Genomic DNA, 19,060 nt, shown 5'->3' on the forward strand with positions numbered 1-19,060 from the left:
TACAGGCCTTTTAATGCATGACAGCACAACTGCAGGTGATGAGGCCTTTTGGTCCCCAGTACATCACTCTCACACAATCGTGCACTCTCCTCCATGCCTGCCCTAATGTCTCTCTGGACAGGCTTGTATTGGTGCTTGATGCTCAGCGCCAGACAAAAGGACTGATCTTTAGCCTCCACGCTTATTTTCAACTTTCCCTCTCTATCCTTTTGTCCTCGACAGCACCTTTTAAACCTAATTTCCTCACCTCTTATTTGCCTTCTCACCTCCTCTCGCCCTTGATTGACTGCAATAGAGTCAAACCTTAAAGGCTGAACACAAATCAAATAGTCCTGAGATGTTTTAATATCAAACAAATACCCATAGGGAAAAGTAGAAATAAATGCAGATTAGTGGTACATGCCATGTTGAGGTTACATTGCGCCAGTCTTAATATAAAAGCCATACAAGTATAAAAACAAGGTGTTGACTGTTCAATAAAACTACTGAACACAATTCACCCTTTAATGACTTGTGGAGGAATCACATTTAAAAGAAGTAAACAGGGAGTCTCGCTATTGCACATGTTTTTTTTGTTTGTTTGTTTTTTTACAGTGTTTTACACGTCATGCAAGTGTAAAAATAAGTTTGGCACTGTTTAATAAAACTATTAAACTCAAATAACCCTTAACATGTGATGAAGGCATGTGATGAAGGCATTCAAAGAAGTGACAAGGGAGTCTCTTTCACACACACTTAACTGTTGTTAGAGGTCATGCAAGTGTAAAAAGAAGCAAACCACTACAGTATATAGTAAAAACGTGCAGGAGGATGATTACTGTTTTACTCCACTCAATTTACTATATCTAATTCTGTGTCTTTGAGTATCTAGAAAAGTGCTGTAGAAATGTAATGATTATTGCTGTGTGCCTGTGAGGTAAGTCTCTTCACATTAACACTAAAACACAGCTGTCTTTGTCGTGTATGGTCCGTTCTTTTATTACTCATGTTGACTAACTGTCGCTTTAGCAATACCGGACATCACTTTGCAACACTACTGCTACTACATTGCAAAAAGATCCAAGTCCTGTTCTATGGTCATCTTCACACTTTTCCTATTTGCCATTAATTGCAGTACAAAAATCAGTTTTCAAACCTAAGACCTTCACGGCTTTGTCCTCTCCAAAGACTTCATGTCAAAATTTTACCGCCACTTGTTCCCTTATTTCCTAACGAAACCCATTCCTCGCAGGCGGACCTACAGCCGAGAAGATTATGTAGAGGGAGGACAAGTGCGGCTTGATGGATTTGATAAAGAAAAAAATGGAGAGACCAAGGAGAGAGACGAGATGAGAGAACGGGGGAGGAGGACCACTTCACACTTCAATCCCCTGTGTTGTGACAGCGCTGCTGTCAATCTGTTGATTGAGTAATTACCATGTCAATCAACAGAGAGGTCAAAGCAGATAGGGCACATGCGAGGGAGAGGCTACAGAGTAAGCGAGTGAGGAAGAAACTTAAATGTCCAGGCGATGGAAGTTGATTTTTTAGTGTTTTCCTAGAAGTGGACCAAGATAACAGAGCTGCCAATGTTTGGTGTTTGCAATCCATATGATTTGATAAGTCCTAAAGTCATATTTTACGCTTGTCAAAGATCCGACGTGACACTCCGCTGTTTTTAAAGAGCTACAGTCGTCCCTAGTTTATCGAAGTTAATTGGTTCCGGTGAATTTCCGCAAAGTAGGATTCAATATTAATAAATGGAATATTTTCGTAGTTATGGCATACAAGACATATGTTTACGATCTGATCGGTATCGGAATAGGCTGCATAAAACCTTGATCGGGGCATCCCTATCCTCTATATGACTCTATAAGAGTGTTCCGATGTTTTTAAGGACATACTGCCAAAAAACACACACACACAAAAAAAAAAAACACTACTCAAAATCTCACTAGGAAAAGTGTGCTTTGATGTTTTAGGACTCCAGTATGTTTTGAACTGCACTGGCGGGTCGGTCTGTATCATGCAGTCCGCCAGTGCCAGTTGAACATGCTTATACCTGAACAAGCTCTGGACCTCGCCTCTGGCTTTTGCACTGCCCTTTTATTACTCAGAATATATCACTTCATCTCCGCTCTTCATGGAAATATTGTGCAAAACGTGTGATATTCGCCTGTAATACATGGCCATTCAGCATGATAGTCAGCCTTGTACTTCTGGTTACTTTTCTTTTTGAAAGCCATTTCTCGCCGACTACGCACAGTATAATTGCGGCATACAGAGCTAGCCGCTGGGAATGCAGCTTTTTCTTTTTACCGGTAGTTGTTTTCCATGCCCCTTCGATCACGACCTTAACATAACACATTCACACAATATTTATTCCTTGTTTTTATTTCCACAACTTGCTAAACAGATTATGATCATCATTTCATGTCCACACAACAACATCACAATCCGGGAGTTGGAATGTCTGGAAACGAGGGCGATTTGCTAAGTCTCCCACAGAATCTGTGAGAGTTGGTAGCTCTGAGATAAAGCTAAAGAAGACCACAAACTCAACATAAATGATTCGATGAAATGGTAAGTGTTGCGACATGACACAAAACTAAAGTCATTTCAAATGGCAACTTTCTGGCTTTAAGAAACACTACAAGAAATCAAGAAAAAAAGATGTGGTAGTATGTAACAGTTACTTTTTTAGACCAATCAGAGGGAAAAAATTATGGAATCACTCAATTCTGAGGAAAAAATTATGGAATCATGAAAAAAACAACAACAAAAGAATACTTCAACACACCACTAGTACTTTGTTGCACCACCTCTGGCTTTTATAACAGCTCGCAGTCTCAGAGGCATGGACTTAATGAGTGACAAACAGTACTCTTCATCAATCTGGCTCCAACTTTCTCTGATTGCTTTTGCCAGATCAGCTTTGCAGGTTGGACCATTTTCTTCAACTTCCACCACAGATTTTCAATTGGATTGAGATCCGGACTATTTGCAGGCCATGACATTGACCTTATGTGTCTTTCTTCAAGGAATGTTTTCAGTTTTTGCTCTATGGCAAGATGCATTATCATCCTGAAAAATGATTTCATCATCCCCAAACGCCCTTTCAATTGATGGGATAAGAAAAGTGTCCAAAATGTCAACGTAAACTTGTGCATTTATTGAAGATGTAATGACAGCCATCTCCCCAGTGCCTTTACCTGACATGCAGCCCCATATCATCAATGACTGTGGAAATTTGCATGTTTTCTTCAGGCAGTCGTCTTCATAAATCTCATTGGAACGGCACCAAACAAAAGTTCCAGCATCATCACCTTGCCCAATGCAGATTCGCGATTCATCACTGAATATGACTTTCATTCAGTCATCCACAGTCCACGATTGCTTTTCCTTAGCCCATTGAAACCTTATTTTTTTCTGTTTAGGTGTTAATGATGGCTTTCGTTTAGCTTTCCTGTATGTAAATCCCATTTCCTTTAGGCGGTTTCTTACAGTTCGGTCACAGACGTTGACTCCAGTTTCCTCCCATTTGTTCCTCATTTGTTTTGCTGTGCATTTTCTGTTTTCAGGACATATTGCTTTAAGTTTTCTGTCTTGACGCTTTGATGTCTTCCTTGATCTACCAGTATGCTTGCCTTTAACAAACTTCCCATGTTGTTTGTACTTGGTCCAGATTTTAGACACAGCTGACTGTGAACAACAGTCGGAGTGTTGGAACCATGATTCATGTCAGTCTACTTGGTGCAACAGCTCTCCAAGGTGTGATCACTCCTGTTTAACTGCAGACTAACGAGCAGATCTAATCTGATGCAGGTGTTAGTTTTGGGAATGGAAATTTACAGGGTGATTCCATAATTTTTTCCTCAGAATTGAGTGATTCCGTAATTTTTTCCCTCTGATTGGTCTAAAAAAGTAACTGTTACTGACTACCACATCTTTTTTTCTTGATTTCTTTTCGTGTTTCTTAAAGCCAGAAAGTTGCCATTTGAAATGACTTTAGTTTTGTGTCATGTCTGTGATCTGCTTTTTTTCTACAAATTTAAACAACTGAATGAACATCCGACGAGACTGGTGATTCCATAATTTTTGCCAGGGGTGTACTATCATATATTTTTCCTCTTGAAAATATCCTAAAAGTAACATCACTAAAAAAAGATAAGCCCGGCATTGCAATTACACCCCCTCGTCCTTGTCCCCCCCTCTTTTTCTCACTGCCCAACGATTCCCCCCCCCCCCCCCCCCCCCAAAAAAAAGAGCTAAGGATGTCAAAAGATGGATAATTTCCCTCGGTACAATTTAACTGTCACTTTGCATTGCCATTTACTACGGCGCGCAGGCCTGTTAATGTCCCCAACTTTGCATGTCAGACCCTTTCCAGCCAATTAAGCTCGAAAAAAAAAAAAGAAAGAAAGAGGAGGGCTTTGCTTGTGGAAACCTGAAGGATTAGACAAGGAAGCTAATTGTGGCTCATCATGCCATCTTCCTTCTCCACCCTCCTCATCTTTTGTGTGACCAAGATCGGCAGGCCTGTTATCAAGCCAGTGTCCTCTCACGGAGAAAGACAAATGAGACACTGATCATGACACCACTAGCCTGTTGTTACGTGCGCTTAAGAACGGAGTTTAGTAATGCTAATAGAAAGCGTTGACACAAGGGGAGTGATGCTGGTTCAAGGGATTACAGCCTTATACTTAATGGATGTTGGAAAGTGAACATGAATGGGTTTTTTCAGAACACTAAAGATAGACTCATTCTATTTGGCATCTAACAGTACAGTCGACCCTCGCTACATAGCGGTTAGAATATCGCTCCCTCAATCATCAAAAATTATGTGCCACTTTTTTCTCACGCTCTGAACCGTGCGGCTTATAGAGAGATGCGGCTAATTTGCGGTCGCGTTGTCGCGTGCTTCGGAGCAGTCATTTTGTGCTTGTGCGCACTGCCTCATCATTAGTGATATAGTGATTAGTGGTGCGATACCACTGATTTCTTTTCCGATCTGATATTGCCTAAAATTCATGCTACTGAGGTGGGTGCGATACTGATCTGATACCAATACTACGTGCAAATGTCGAGTAAATATAAAAAAAGTAGTGTATTTCAAATCACAGCATAGATCATATAAGACAGAGTATTTCATTTATTTGAAACAATGCATGACATTAAGGCAAGTTCTCAATAATTTTGTTATTATTTCAGGATCAATTATTTCAGTAAGAGCGCTGTAAGAGAGTCATTGCAAGTTATCATCAACACTTGAGTGGAGTTGCTGCTGCCAAGCGTGGCCCAACCAGTTGATTATTTTCCCAATCCTTTAATAATAAAATGTTTAATTTAAAAACTGCATTTTGTGTTCAGTTGTGTTGTCACTGGCTAATATAGTGTTCCCTTGCTACACGTTCACCTTTCTCAGATTTTCTTTAAAGTGCAGTTTTAAAATAAAATATAAAATTTAATATAAAAAATATAAAATAAAAAATAACAAGTGAGACATGTGGGGAAAATGTTAATGGCTGTCTGAGAAAAGTGCATTAAGTGCATTGTGAGGGGTTTTTTCAGCTAACTAAGTTGACTACTTCGAGGATTTCACTTTTGGGAGAATGAACAGAATAAAAATTTCATTGCGTAGTATAAGTACCTGTTTTACTGTGTATATGACGATAAAACTCTTGAATCATTGGGAACCTACCCCCCCACAATAAACCAGGGAGCACTGTATTTAAATTTGTGTGATGATCTGAAACATTTATGCGTGTCAAACGTGCAAAAAAATAAAATAAATCAGAAATTAGGAAGGAGGCAAACACTTTTTCACACCACCATCCTGTCACTCACTCAGTGTTCCGTGTGGGAAATCGGTATCACTACACCACAGCAAAAAAATCAGATTCCAAATACATATACCATTACATTGCTGGCTTAAGAACATCATCCTTACTTGAAGGTGAGCATGATGATGACACACACTAAAGATAGATGCCAATAGATGTTGGTTGGTACCACACCAAAATGTAATGGTCTCTTCTCATGCACGCTACAAAATGGCATAAAAAATGTCTATTTTGTATTATTTGGGAAATCATTACCAAAAAACAAAAGTTAGCGAATGAGGCGTTTCTCTGAGTTGCCCCGCTCTCTATTCATCTCCACCACTGTCAACGACGGTCCTCGGAATTATCATACACGTCCTGCCATCTCCCTGCTCATTAGCATTTGCTGTCGCTAATCACTTTCAAGCGGCAGCCGCAGCTAGCTGCCAAGATAGAGTGGTAGCAAGTTAGCCGAGACAATGCAGAGCGGACGGGCGCGAAGGCTAACGGGGCGGCGCGTACGATGGGCTGTCAAGGGCTAATCTGCCACAGAAGTGTTCATTAAGTCATTAAGCGGCGACTCGGCGATGAGACGGGCGCGGGCGAGAATGATGCCTGCTTTGTCCTCGTTTATATCTGCGCGCTCTGCCTCCTCCTCCTCCTCAACCCAACAATCGATTTGTCGGCTGACTGACGGAATGAAGGGATAGAAATAACGGATAAAGAGGGGAAAGTAGACTCCTGTCAGTGAGCGAAAGTCAAATGTTTTCCACTCGAATTAGAGAACGAGGAGAACGGCATCTTGAACCTGCTGTGCAATATCAACCATTTAAATGTGTCGCATACAAAATTGTGGAGATGTTTTCTCATTCCCATGAGTGTGTGTTCAAATATTTGACCACGGGGCCAAAGAAAGTTGAGAATGCCAGCATTTGATAAAGAAGGTGTGAGGTACTATTGAATTCAATCTCGCCAGGACGTACAGGAAATCCGCAACAATAGGCTCCATCCATTTGTCATTATTGCGCATTGTTTTCTGCGTGTAAAACTACAATTATTCTCAAAACAATGTATTTTTCTTACGTTTTTTGGGCATCTGGAACAGATACATTGGATTTACATTGTTTCAGTTTTCGTCGTTCCATACGTAACCTATAATCCAAATCTGACATGCAGGTTTCCTTTTATTATTTTTTTAATTGCTTGGGTTGGTTTTTAGAGTGTTTGATAATGAAATATAATAATAATAATAATAATAATAATAATAATAATAATAATGAAATGTGAAGTCTATCAAAGTGGCTGCTACAATCTTCAATTCTCCTGTGTGTGGCCCATGTTGGAAAAAGTTTGGACAACTCTACTGAACAGGAATAAAACCGTGGTCTACCGTGTGGCCAGGTTTGTCCCCCCCATTGTGTATGTGCTGTTTATACAGTACATAACAGCGACACAGGAAAAGCCAGGTTTTATGGGTTTTACAGGATGTGTGAAAGAGGGTTATGCCTGCCGACTACAGGTAAGCTTACTTCCCCATTTGTCCTTTGCAGGTTAGCAAGTAGAATACTTTTAAGTATACTTCAAACCAACCCTGACAAAAGACGACAATAAAAGCAGACCTCCAGAAATTACCTTGTCCACTTGGGTCCATGGAACCAGCCGGCGTGTGTGTATGTGTGTTTACGTATTGGCCGCTACTGATGATGACCCAGGAGTAAATTAGTTTGCTAATCGTGCCGAGGCAGTGGTCAATAAGTGAACCCGCAAAGTGTTTGTGGCAGAATTACTATGAAAATCAACAGTGGCGGGGGGGGGCACCTGCGAAGTACGACAACATTGACACTCGAGGTAAACACGGTATGAAAGTATGTGTATAGCCTTGGTGTGTGAGTCCCCCCCCAACGGTGCACAGTGTGGCTGGGCTAAATCCAGCAATTAGTGCTCTGTACATAATTAACATGCTAATGAGATGATCTACTTAAAAAGCTACGCCGATAAATAGAGCACACACACAACAGCGAATAGCACACAGGCGCTGAAGGGGGGTAATACTAGTGACCCCGAGGGCCGATGTTTGATAATACTGATCTGCATTTTGCAACACACAAACATACACCTTGGGAGTGTAGCAGCGGGTGGGCAAGCAGGAGTGGGGGGTGGGTGGGGTGGCGGGAGAGGCTGCAGCTGCTGAGTCCCTAACAACAAAGCCTGGCATGGACGCCACACACACACTTGGGGACACAAAATGCACACAAATGAGCAATTTCCACATCCTCTCTCTGTCGGAGGCACTGACCCAGAATGCAACCTCGGCTATGATCACAGGGACGGATGAGTGACGCGCCCAGACACACACCTGTCAACTGAACGTGGCAGATGCAAACACAAAACTATCTTCCTGACCTGAATATAAGATACATAGTTTAAAAATACAGTATATCTGTAATTTCTGCATGCTGTTTGTTGTAACTTTAACACTGGTCTCTATTGCATTCACAGCTGGGTGTGCTCTTTAAAAGTACACTGTATTTCAGAAGCTTTTCTTCAAATCTGAGCTGGTTAAAAAAAAAAAAAACACAGAATATGAAAATAACCAACATATCCAAACCATCCAAAAACAGTCTAATTTGTGTTAATAAAGAATGGAAAATGATGTGTGTGTTTAGTAGAAGACATATTTACCATGCATTCACAAATCTCTCCCCCCACCCACTTCTGGAGGACCACATTATTAGAAACTAAAAAGTCACAACATATGGGGGGAAAAAAAAGTCTAACAGCAAGTGAGTATTTACATAGTGATATACCAGATTGTTTGATAATAGACAAGTGAGGGGAGGGTTATTGTAGGGGCATATGTATCTCAACCAACAGACAAACAGACTAACAAATGGAGAGCTAGAGTGTGTGTGTGTGTGTGTGCGTGTTTGTGTTTGTGCACAGTGTTTATAGGTGAAGAAAGAAAGAAAAAAAAAGAGGAATAAATAAAATAAATCGAAAAGAGGGCCATCTTATATTTGAGTCAATACAGTAAAGCACTACAAGCTTGATAATATTCGTTTTTACCTTTTCAAATAGGCGCTTATCAGGGGTCCGCAAAGATTGGCGGTGGGCTTGGCCAGTCCAAGGGTGAAGACGGTGTCCTGGAGGCGTTGGATAGCGGGGGCACCGCCACCTTTGGACACCACAGAGTTGAGGGTGTGGAAGAGCATACTGGCATGGCTGCCGTTCAGCACCACGTCCTTCTCCTTCATCTCCTTCAGGAGGTCCACGGCCTCTGAGGAGCGGGGGGGGGGGGGGGGGGGGGGGGGGGGGGGGGGGCACAGAGAAAGGTGAGAAAGGCGTCCATCACCACATTCATGCCAGCTGCTTTCTCAAGCCTAACTGAGTGCTGCACATGAAAAACACTTGAAAGAAACCAAGGCAAGAGAGGAAACGAGGAACAAAAAAAAAATGTGATCATAATAATAAACGCTAATTCCATGTGGGGAAAACAAAGCCGTATTAAAGCAGCATTTTGCTCCCAGCGGGGATGAAAATGCAACCCTGGATAATGCCAACTCTGCCTTAATTGCTACGTGCGGGTTTCTAAACGAGACTACAATTACCGGACCCCGACAACGAAGGCCAGCTTTTTGCCATGGCCATGTGGGAAGGGGGGGGGGGGGGCCGGGGAGGGGGGCTAAATTATACGTAGGTAAGCAGTGACGAGGGCCAGTCGTGGCCTCGGCGAGACCCCTGTAAACGGGATGAGGGGCCGATCCATTTTCCATGGAAATGGAGGGCTATTTACTTTCACCATCTGGACAACACGGGGGGGCTGAATGGTGAACAGGGGAGTGTGCATGTATGCGTTTGTCTTAGTAATTAAGATGCATTTACGGTCTATTTAGACAGCTGCTAATGGGTTGATAGCGATACAGCCGCTTTCCACCACAGATACTAATCTATACTGCATGACTGAGGGGGAGGACGTGGACGTGTGCAGAATATTTCTATGAAGAAATTGTGCAGTTAAACTTTAAGACGACAATTGGGATGCGTATAAAAGCTAGAAATTCATTTTACGGACAACCACAATGTGTCCACCAGACCCGACCATGTTGAGAGAATTTCCGCAAAAGTAGGATTCCTTTTTTATAAATAGAATACTTTCATAGTTCGAGCATAGAAAACCCTGTTTATGACCTTATATGACCCTCAATAACACCCGTATAGTCAACTTTACACTTGTGTTACCCAACAGTAGACATAACAGAAAATAAACCATTTGGGACATAAACAAGACAGACTTACAAGTTAGCATTGGGAGAGTTCCTTGTTGTTTTTTTCTGGACAGTATACTTCCTGGTGGCCATCGTCTCATCAATGTAACATTACTGACACCCAGTGACCAGTGTAAGGATGGAATACTACATCTCACATCATTGAATGAGTCTTCTGAATGCCTTATACTTGTATTTTCATTCATTTTGCCATTATATGCGTGAAAATGCTTAACTTAGGCCAAGAATATGTAAAATGTGCTCAAACATGCATTTTTTCCCTAATAATAGGCCCTAGTCAATCACACAACAACAATTATTTATTTATTTTTGAAAAACGTAATAGAGTGAAATCGCGATATTCAAACCCATGTAGTCGCTGGAAGCATGGTCTACAATTGCAAGTCACTGCCAAGGGCTCTAATCAGCACCGGGTGAAAAACATTAGCATTAATAGCTGTGGCTGTAGGCAACCTTCTGATTTTGTATTTTTTTTTTTAAACTCCACAAGATGGGAGCAGCTGCATCTGAATTATGACGAGTGGTCAGCATCTAATGCCTTTATCTACCTCTGCATGGGCTTCAAATTGCAGCTGCTGGTGTGAAAGTCATGCGTATTACACTTGCCACACAGTTCACGATGAACTCATCAGCGCTGTTATTGCTGGCTGAGCAGCTTGCTCCTCAACGCAATTACAATATTGGTTCTGTTGCCGCTGTGTTGGCCAAATGCCCATGTGGTTAAAAAGAGCTGTTTCCCTTTCCACTTTCTCATGCACTCAAAATCATCATTAAAGTTAAAAATGTAACTTGTTATACTTCAAATTTGTTGGTTTTCAAATTTGCTGCGAGGTTGATAAACTACTTTTTCCAAGTCTTCCTCTCTCCATCACCTTCTGACACACCCGCTAATCACAGAGACCAATGGTTCGGAGTTGATCTGCCCAAATGGAGCAATCCATCCGCCATCCAATCACCCCCACACCACCTCCCCTGCATCCATTGCTGCTTTTACCCGTCTGTTGAGCCAGTACGCATATCCATCAGCTCAACCGAGCAACGGGGCCAGCAAAGTGAGCCAGACCTCCCACTCACGCACAGACACACACACTACACAAACACAGACTCACACATACAAGAGAATCGGGAGACGGGGAGGAGGACAAGCCAGGTAAACAGACATTACACAGTCCAGTGGCTCATCTAATGTTGCATGACTTGACTCGCAGGTGAAAACATGCACAAAGAGCAGCAAAAGTGTGGACAGAAAGATGGATACAGAAGGAGTCAAAGGCAGGTCAAAGAGACAATTGGTGATGGAGAGGTGCATTTAAAAAGATGGGAGCAGTTATACAGTGGGGTGTTTGCGGCTCTGAAGGCTACTATGATGCTTTGAAGAGGGGCTGACAGGTTGGATGGCTGAGGGACGCACTTGACTTGGTTGGGGATTGAAAAGGGCAATATTAAGGATGCTCAGTCAGAATACGTTCTTTGTGTAGTTCTCGATTAGGACGAAACTGATTTTTAATTTACACCAGCTAACAGTGGAGGAGTTAAATGATGGGTACTAGATTAGAAGTAAACGCATGTCCTTAAACAACCACAATGTATGCAAGTGATTGTTACTGATAATCAGGGTTGTCAAAAATAAAGCGTTAACTAACTGATTAAATAACGTAAAATTTTTTTGTGTAATTAACGCATGCGCACCCGAGCAAGCACGCCTCCCTGTTATGACGGCAGACGGATCTGTCGTCATAAGCACGGTGGAGCACATAGTACAATGAAGCACGGCGGAGCGTCCTCACATGTATCTCCAACTCACACACGTCTCTGGTCCGTTTATTCTGGGAACGACACTTCCTCATTCTCATTACAAGAAGGCAAGATGCATTCCGGGACACACCCAACATCACAAAAACGGCTTTATAATGCGTGTGTGTAAATAAACATGAAGATCACTCACTTCGGAGCTCTTAATTCGGATGTACCATTTGCTACATTTAAGTGTGCTGGAAAATACACCAAAAACAAGTCAATTTACCTAAAAATTATACGACGGTCTTTGAACGCAACCCCTCATTGCTCATAATAACACGGTTTAACGTGTGATTCAAATGTTCTGCTACTATTAAAGACCCTGGTGTTAGACAAATTGATTTTGTGGTATCTTTTAGTTTGACTGCCATATTCAGTTCATTTGGAGCTGTTACTACATAGAAATATATATCATCCTGTCCTGTCCTTTAGCTTTCTGTTCATTAAATACAGTAAAAATGGCCATATTTCAGACATAGTTGCTAATGGTGATTAATCATGATTAATTAATTAAAACTGAATAATCTGATTACAATATGTAATAATTTGAGAGCCCTACTGATAATATATTTAAAGTTGCCTTTAGAGCAACAATGGTCGACACTTTCCATTTAAATTTTTTTAAATTACAATTTAAAATATCAAAACATTGTTATTTCCCTCAATACAAATACAAAATCCATTAAAATGGGGCACAGTATATGAGAGGACCCAGGATTCATTGGAAATCTGGGCAGATTATGTGACAACAGCAAATATTGCACAGGTTTTATTGTCAAGACAAAGAGGATCACAGCAGATGTGAGGAGAGCCGCAAAGACCGATGTGCTGATTAAAAGAGCAGAGATGAGCACAAGAAACAAACGTAAGACGGAGATGAAAGTGGAGGCGCAAAGTCAGGTGAAAATGGTCAAGGCCAAAAGATGATAAAGACAAAGTTAACTGGCAAGTGCTGAACACAACACCGGGAGACAATGTTCACCCAGGCCGAGCGGACCACCAACGCATGGGCGGGGAAGGGCTAACATCAAAGGTAGCCATGTGTGCTAATGTGGGTGACAAGCGTCGCGCCCAATGTGCGCACTCTGGCTAATGGCGAGTGCGTTAGCGCTGACGATACGCAAGCCAACACACACGGGTGGACACTCCAACTGTCGTGCCCAACAAATGCCTTTTGGTTGAATTCACATGCAAATTTCTGTGTGTGTGTGTGTGTGCGCAACGCTCAGGCACTTTGGTGGACATGATCTGCCATGAGCATCAAGGCGGATTTCAATAATTCTAGAAAAATACACAGAGTCCTGTAATTTTCCCCCCCTCTCATTTCTCGCTGATGCAGGGATGCATATGTGCGTGTGTGAAAGTATGTGTGTGTGTGTTTGTGTGTCCGACACAGACAGGCAGAGCGAGAGGGAGGACAGCAGAGAGGAAAGACAAGGGAAACATTTGGCTGTCATTGTGTGCAAAAAGCAAAGCGGCAACATTGATGGTAATTGGCTCTTCGATGGGCTGAAGGAAATCCACCGTAGCATTCTGAAAATGGTCGGCTAATATGCTGCTGCATGCACACACACAGCAGGGATATGTTACATTCTTACAAAGTTCTTTGATTGAAATACTAAGACACTTTTTTGTGGTTCTCGTCACTAAGAAAGACTGACTAAAACGGTGTTAGGTGTTCCAGTAAACTAATTTTCATGGAGGAAAACTGCAAAAAAAAAAAATTTCTTGCAAGCATCTTCGATTGCTTTTAATTATACTTTATTTAAAAACAAGGGCTGTCAAAACGTTAATAGTGGTAACTAATTTATTTCATTAATTACGTTACAACGTTTAGCGTTAAAATGTTTAGCGCACCATGTCAAGCCACACCTCTCTGTTATGACGACAGACGTAATCAGAGTGTAGTCTGACACTCTTTTATAACTTTATTCTGACCTGAACACATCAACAACAGTGCAATTCCAACACCATATATGTATCTCCAACTCAGCAACACAGCCCCTGGTACTCCTAGGAATGACAATTCCTCATTGTTACAGACAACCGCGAGATGCATTCACAGACACACCGAAAATCACCACAACGTCTTTATTATGCATGTATGTGTGGTCTAAATGAACAGATGCGTGTATCTGCACGCATGCACACACACACACACACACACAGTTGCATATGGTGATTAATCATGATTAATTAATGTGAAAACTGACTGATTTGGTAAAAATGTTTAATCATTTGACAGTCAGACGTCTGACAGTCAATGTCAGACGGCAATACTGTGACTGCGATTAGAAGTGAGGGACCAGGATGATCTTTCAAGATATATACTGTATATATCTGTGGCTGTAAGTGACTTCCTGAGGTAGATTTTTAAAAGTAAACTTAATTTTAAAATGAACTCCACATCATTTAAGTGAAAAAAACAATCTGTAATATTATGAGTTTTTACATTTTGGAAATAACAGCCTCTCTGCAGTCATCACCTGCTTCCAATTAATCTTGTTAAAAACGTCCCAGCTATTAGAGCATTTAAGGTAATTATAAATCAATACACGTGGTTAAACCTTGTGCCTTGTCAAGTTGCAACATTTGAAAACATACCCAAGATATCGTTTTGTGGCTGATATTGATTCAAATTCTATGGGAGAGCTTAGAAAGTTTGACGAACATGGAGTTAAAAAAAAAAAGAAAAGAAAAAAGATGGTGCTTGAGTGCACTGAACATCTACGGAGGCGGTGGACGAAGGCCGACTCCTAAAAAAGAGCCATGACTTCAAGTGCACTCCAACCACCGGTGGACTAAATCAGCGACAACAACTTACCCTCCACTCGGTCATTCTTGGCGAGAAGCTTGATGAGCGCCAGGTATTTAGCCGCATCCAGCATCGCTGATGAGTCCTTGCGACTCCTGGAGGGGGAAGAGAGATTGTCCATTAATGTATTCCACTCACGGTAATGCAACTCATCTATTGTAGTGGAATGCAGGAACCAGGTGGTGACGGCTGAAGGAAACGGGGGGTAAGTTTCCTGTGTTCTAAGTGGCTGGACCTCACATTAATGTCTCCCCTAATACCAGTCAAGTTAAACTTTAATGGTGCCCTACAGGTTGCAGCGCATGTAGTGCATTTGCGTGTGTATGTGCCACGCACATTTCCCTCTTCAAGCCGAGTGCCTCGTCCAGCTTGTCGTGGCGGCAGCACAGACCGATGAGGATAGCGTAGGCCCCTGTATTCATCTGGTCCTCGTATTGCTGCCTCAGCTCCAGCGCACGCTGCAGGCTCTGAAAAGAACCAAAAACAGTCAGTGAATCCTCGAGCCTCAGAAATCGACCTTTTACTTTCCATAAGAAAAACATTTTGAAGAGTAAGTTCAAGTAAGTAATGCTTTTACCCAGTGGAAAAAGTTTAGAAACCCCTGGTTTAAACGCAAACAAAAAAGCCCAATGCACATGCATGCAGAGGCAACACAACACTTTATTGCTTTAAAACATACGTGTTTTAATCAAAGTTATTCACAAACATACCTCCTCGGACGCGAGAGCCTGGATCGCAAGCTTAAGCGTGGAGCTCAAAGGTTTGTTTTCCTCTTTTAGCTCGGCTAGCTTATTCTCAAGCACAGACGCTTTAGCCTCGAGTCCCTGATGGCAAGCGAATAAAAAGTTTAAACTCTGCTGAGTGGTAACATAACAACATATTCAGGTTTACAACGTATGTTTTTCCCCCCCACATCACTTACAGTCACATGGGGAGCCGCTGACAAAGGACTGCTGGACACCAACTCTGCTGGGTCCACCAACAGAAGCACATCCTGGCAAGAAACACACGTTTAATATAAAAGGTAATACTTCTTTCTGCCTGGTCCTAAAAATTCTGCAGCTCCCAACTCAATGACTAGCTTGAGATGCCATGGCTTTTGACTTTGTGGATTATTTTGAGGCTTTCTATTCTGTTACGAACATCCCCGGTCACTTGCCCTTCCTGGACCTCCAATGAATAAGGGCTGAAAAACTATTGGAAGTTTCTATAAAGAAGCACGAGGCACTTAGGAGTCTAATCCAGTCTTAATCAAAATAAAACAATAAAAGTATAATTTCTGTAAAACCTAAGTACATGACCCTGAACATGGAGATACATATATTATCTAAAATAAAAACAGATATATATTCATCATATTAAAAATCCTTTTAAAAAAAACATGGTGACCACTATGGCTGCTCTGATCGATAGGCCACAGATCAGTATCGGACGATTTCCGTGAAAAATGACGTGATCGGCATATGCCGATAAATGCCTTTTATGGCGAAAAAAGCTGATCACCTCTGGCTGGCACTATTAGCGATCCCTGCGAGGAATGTAGTGTCTTGCCCTAACTAACGTCTTGGGCAGCGCCCAGCGACTTTTCCCCTTCAAACGTCACCCTTGGCCAATAGTACTCATCATAAATACGTTGAAAAACGTATGTGTGATTGTATCGGACTTCAGTCCTGGATGATCGGTATCTGAATCGGCAGCATAAGACCCTGATTGGGGTATCCCGAGTGGCCACTAAACCTAACATATTTCACAGCTGAACATGTTCATCATGCCAGAAGGTATTTTGTGTTTTTTGTGAAAAACAAAAAAAGTAGTCCCATCCCAATTCAAAGCAAAGAAATTATGATCCACATCATTCCCGAATCACGCAGTCCTAGTTTGTACCTTGAGGAGCTCCGGAACGTGGTAAGACTCCAGAATGTTTCTGATGCCTCTGTAGATATTTACTGGAATGATGATGTTCTACAAAAGAGCAAATATATACAAATAAATCCAATTAAGTGAGTGTGTTTGTGTGTTGGAAAGTCAAAGAGTCGAACTCCAGCAATGAACACAAAAGCAAGAAGTGGTTGCGTTGGTTACTATATCTTTAATTTATCTCAGTCTGAGGGCCAATTAGAGGCTGTCATGGAGCTTGCATTTGAATTAGCGACAGCAGAAATTAAAGATGAGTTCAGGTGCTCTTGGGATGGTCACGAAAAAGTAAACTAGCCAGACTTTCTCCTGGCTGTTTATTGCCTCAGAGAAATGGCAGAAAATGCTTTTTTTTTTTTTGTAATTCCGACGGCGTCACCACAGCATCTCAACACCGCGTTAAATATGCAGATGTGAGCATTATGGCCAGCTCTTAACTTTGTGTGGATTAAAGTGACTTATATCAGGACTGTAGACTGAGCTGAATTGCTAGCAGACAGTTCGGATATGAAAAGAAGTGTACAACACGAACTAATCTTCAGGAACATGTCTGGACGTCTCAACTCAGACATTCCCTCTCAGTGTGTTTAGGGAAGTTAATCTTTGGCCAAAGACACACTGTGCAGGGAGGTTATGAAAAATGGACGTACACTGGAACCTATGAAGTTAAACGCAATCACATTTTTGTTTTTAAGACTTGAGTAATCCTCTGAAACAGGGGTGTCCACAGTGCGGGCTGGGGACCTTGTGTAGCCCGCAGCTGTTTTAAATTTTTTTTTTTTATTGGATTTGTATTGGCTTGCGCCACACTCTAAGACTAAAATCAAATTTTAAAAAGGCTTAATGTAATGACAAAAGGTTGAAATGTAAACACTAATGGCGCTAATAATGATATGTCTTGTTACCTACGATACAAAGTCAACACGCAGGCTGTTTTTTTGTTTGAGCTTTCTTTATATCAAGTCTTAGCATGTGGACATGGCTTGGTTTTAGCCTGTAATATCAAAATAGACCTTTTTTTTTTAAATTACAGATATTTTGAACATTTTTATATTTTTGATTGGATCTCCACATGTCAGGCGCCGTGCAGGGGTCTATTTAGTTTTCGTGTACAGGGGCTAAATTAGTTTTACACTTTTTGAATAAGACTTTTCCATTTTACATTACAAACTCCTTCACAGTTAAAAGGTTATATGCTATTATATGAGATTATATGAGTTTGGTTATATGAGAGTTTGACTCTGGAACTGAATAATTTGATTTAAAAGATTTTACATGAGGAAATTTAGTTTTAAATATGAATAATTGAAGGTTGACAGGCGTTCCGCAATGGATTACGTTTGATTTCAAGAGGCTTGACTGGATTAACCCAAAATATGTCTGTGTGTGTGCATACCTCAGCCTTCAGCTGATTGAAGTAATTCCTCAGCTTGTCTTCCTGCTCTTGCACCTCGGTCGCTTGAAAGCCGTCGATTAGATTGTAAAGGAAGTAAGAGACCATTTCTGGGTGGGTGTGGGGGGGGGGGGGTGTACACATACACAAACACATAGTGAGCGGAAGCATTGGCAATACATTTAATTTGCCCTCGTGTCAGTGCATCATGTGTGCGTTTATATATACATATATACAGTACACACACACACACACACACACAGAGAGGCTCACAGATGTCATCTAACGGGATGTGACACGGATAACAGTCTCCATCGCTCGCACCAGCACACACACCAGTCTCAGCACTGGGGGACTCAGCAACACACACTCTGACACAGAGCGACATTAACGCCTCACAAACATTTCACGCTCTTTACACACTGCCCCCACAGACAGACGCGCACACAAACACACACACATTTCCACTACTCAGCGCTGTGTCAGCAGCCGGGCTCTGCATCCACCGATGGAGAGAGACATTTTTTTCCACTTACACACACCCACACCTGGACATAAACATACACAGGCTGGGTGGCGAGAAGTGGGCCAGTCAGCAGTCTACTGCCACCGAGACCGAACGAACACACGCATGCACGGGCCATTTTTATGTCATTTAAATTACAGCAGCAAGCTGATTGCAAGGACATGTAACAAGCTTGAACGTTGCCATATGACTACAATAAATGGTGTGGTCTTACCAGCAGTGGTGGTGCTGGGTTTGGTGAAGCGTTCGTCATTGTAAAAGAGCTTGGTGAGCTGCAAAGAACAAAAACAATTTAGCTATAAATTCTCCATAGCACATAAAGCTACTCCTAAACACCGCTAGTTAGTTCATGCATGTTTATTTCATACAATTCTGTGTCTGTTTGCAAGTTGGCATTAATTCTTCAGTTGCATGTTCGCTGTGGCGTAAATAAACAAAGAGAAGGCAGCAGATGGCATTTGTCATATTGTATATTCTCACTAAAATGTGACTGTCCTTAAAGATACTCAGTAAAATGATCACCAGCAA

The 19,060-nt window shown here is 41.7% G+C and overlaps 1 protein-coding gene across 3 annotated transcripts in view; it reads right to left on the reverse strand.

Moving 5' to 3' along the window:
* The window catches only part of lrpprc (leucine-rich pentatricopeptide repeat containing), a 68,949-nt gene that overhangs the window by 27,916 nt on the left and 21,973 nt on the right, over window positions 1-19,060 (reverse strand). For 2 of the 3 annotated variants that reach the window (XM_054799269.1, XM_054799267.1), the window contains exons 16-23: window positions 18,747-18,804; window positions 18,010-18,116; window positions 16,584-16,661; window positions 15,622-15,693; window positions 15,410-15,523; window positions 15,036-15,166; window positions 14,709-14,794; window positions 8,868-9,078 (exon numbers count right to left, since the gene is read on the reverse strand). In XM_054799269.1, coding sequence (XP_054655244.1) covers window positions 8,868-9,078; window positions 14,709-14,794; window positions 15,036-15,166; window positions 15,410-15,523; window positions 15,622-15,693; window positions 16,584-16,661; window positions 18,010-18,116; window positions 18,747-18,804 — 857 coding nt within the window. The remainder of the gene's footprint in view (window positions 1-8,867; window positions 9,079-14,708; window positions 14,795-15,035; window positions 15,167-15,409; window positions 15,524-15,621; window positions 15,694-16,583; window positions 16,662-18,009; window positions 18,117-18,746; window positions 18,805-19,060) is intronic. The other variant, XM_054799268.1, reaches the window with a different exon arrangement.

Source organism: Dunckerocampus dactyliophorus, chromosome 14, assembly GCF_027744805.1.
Source record: "Dunckerocampus dactyliophorus isolate RoL2022-P2 chromosome 14, RoL_Ddac_1.1, whole genome shotgun sequence".
Classification (NCBI taxonomy): domain Eukaryota; kingdom Metazoa; phylum Chordata; class Actinopteri; order Syngnathiformes; family Syngnathidae; genus Dunckerocampus; species Dunckerocampus dactyliophorus.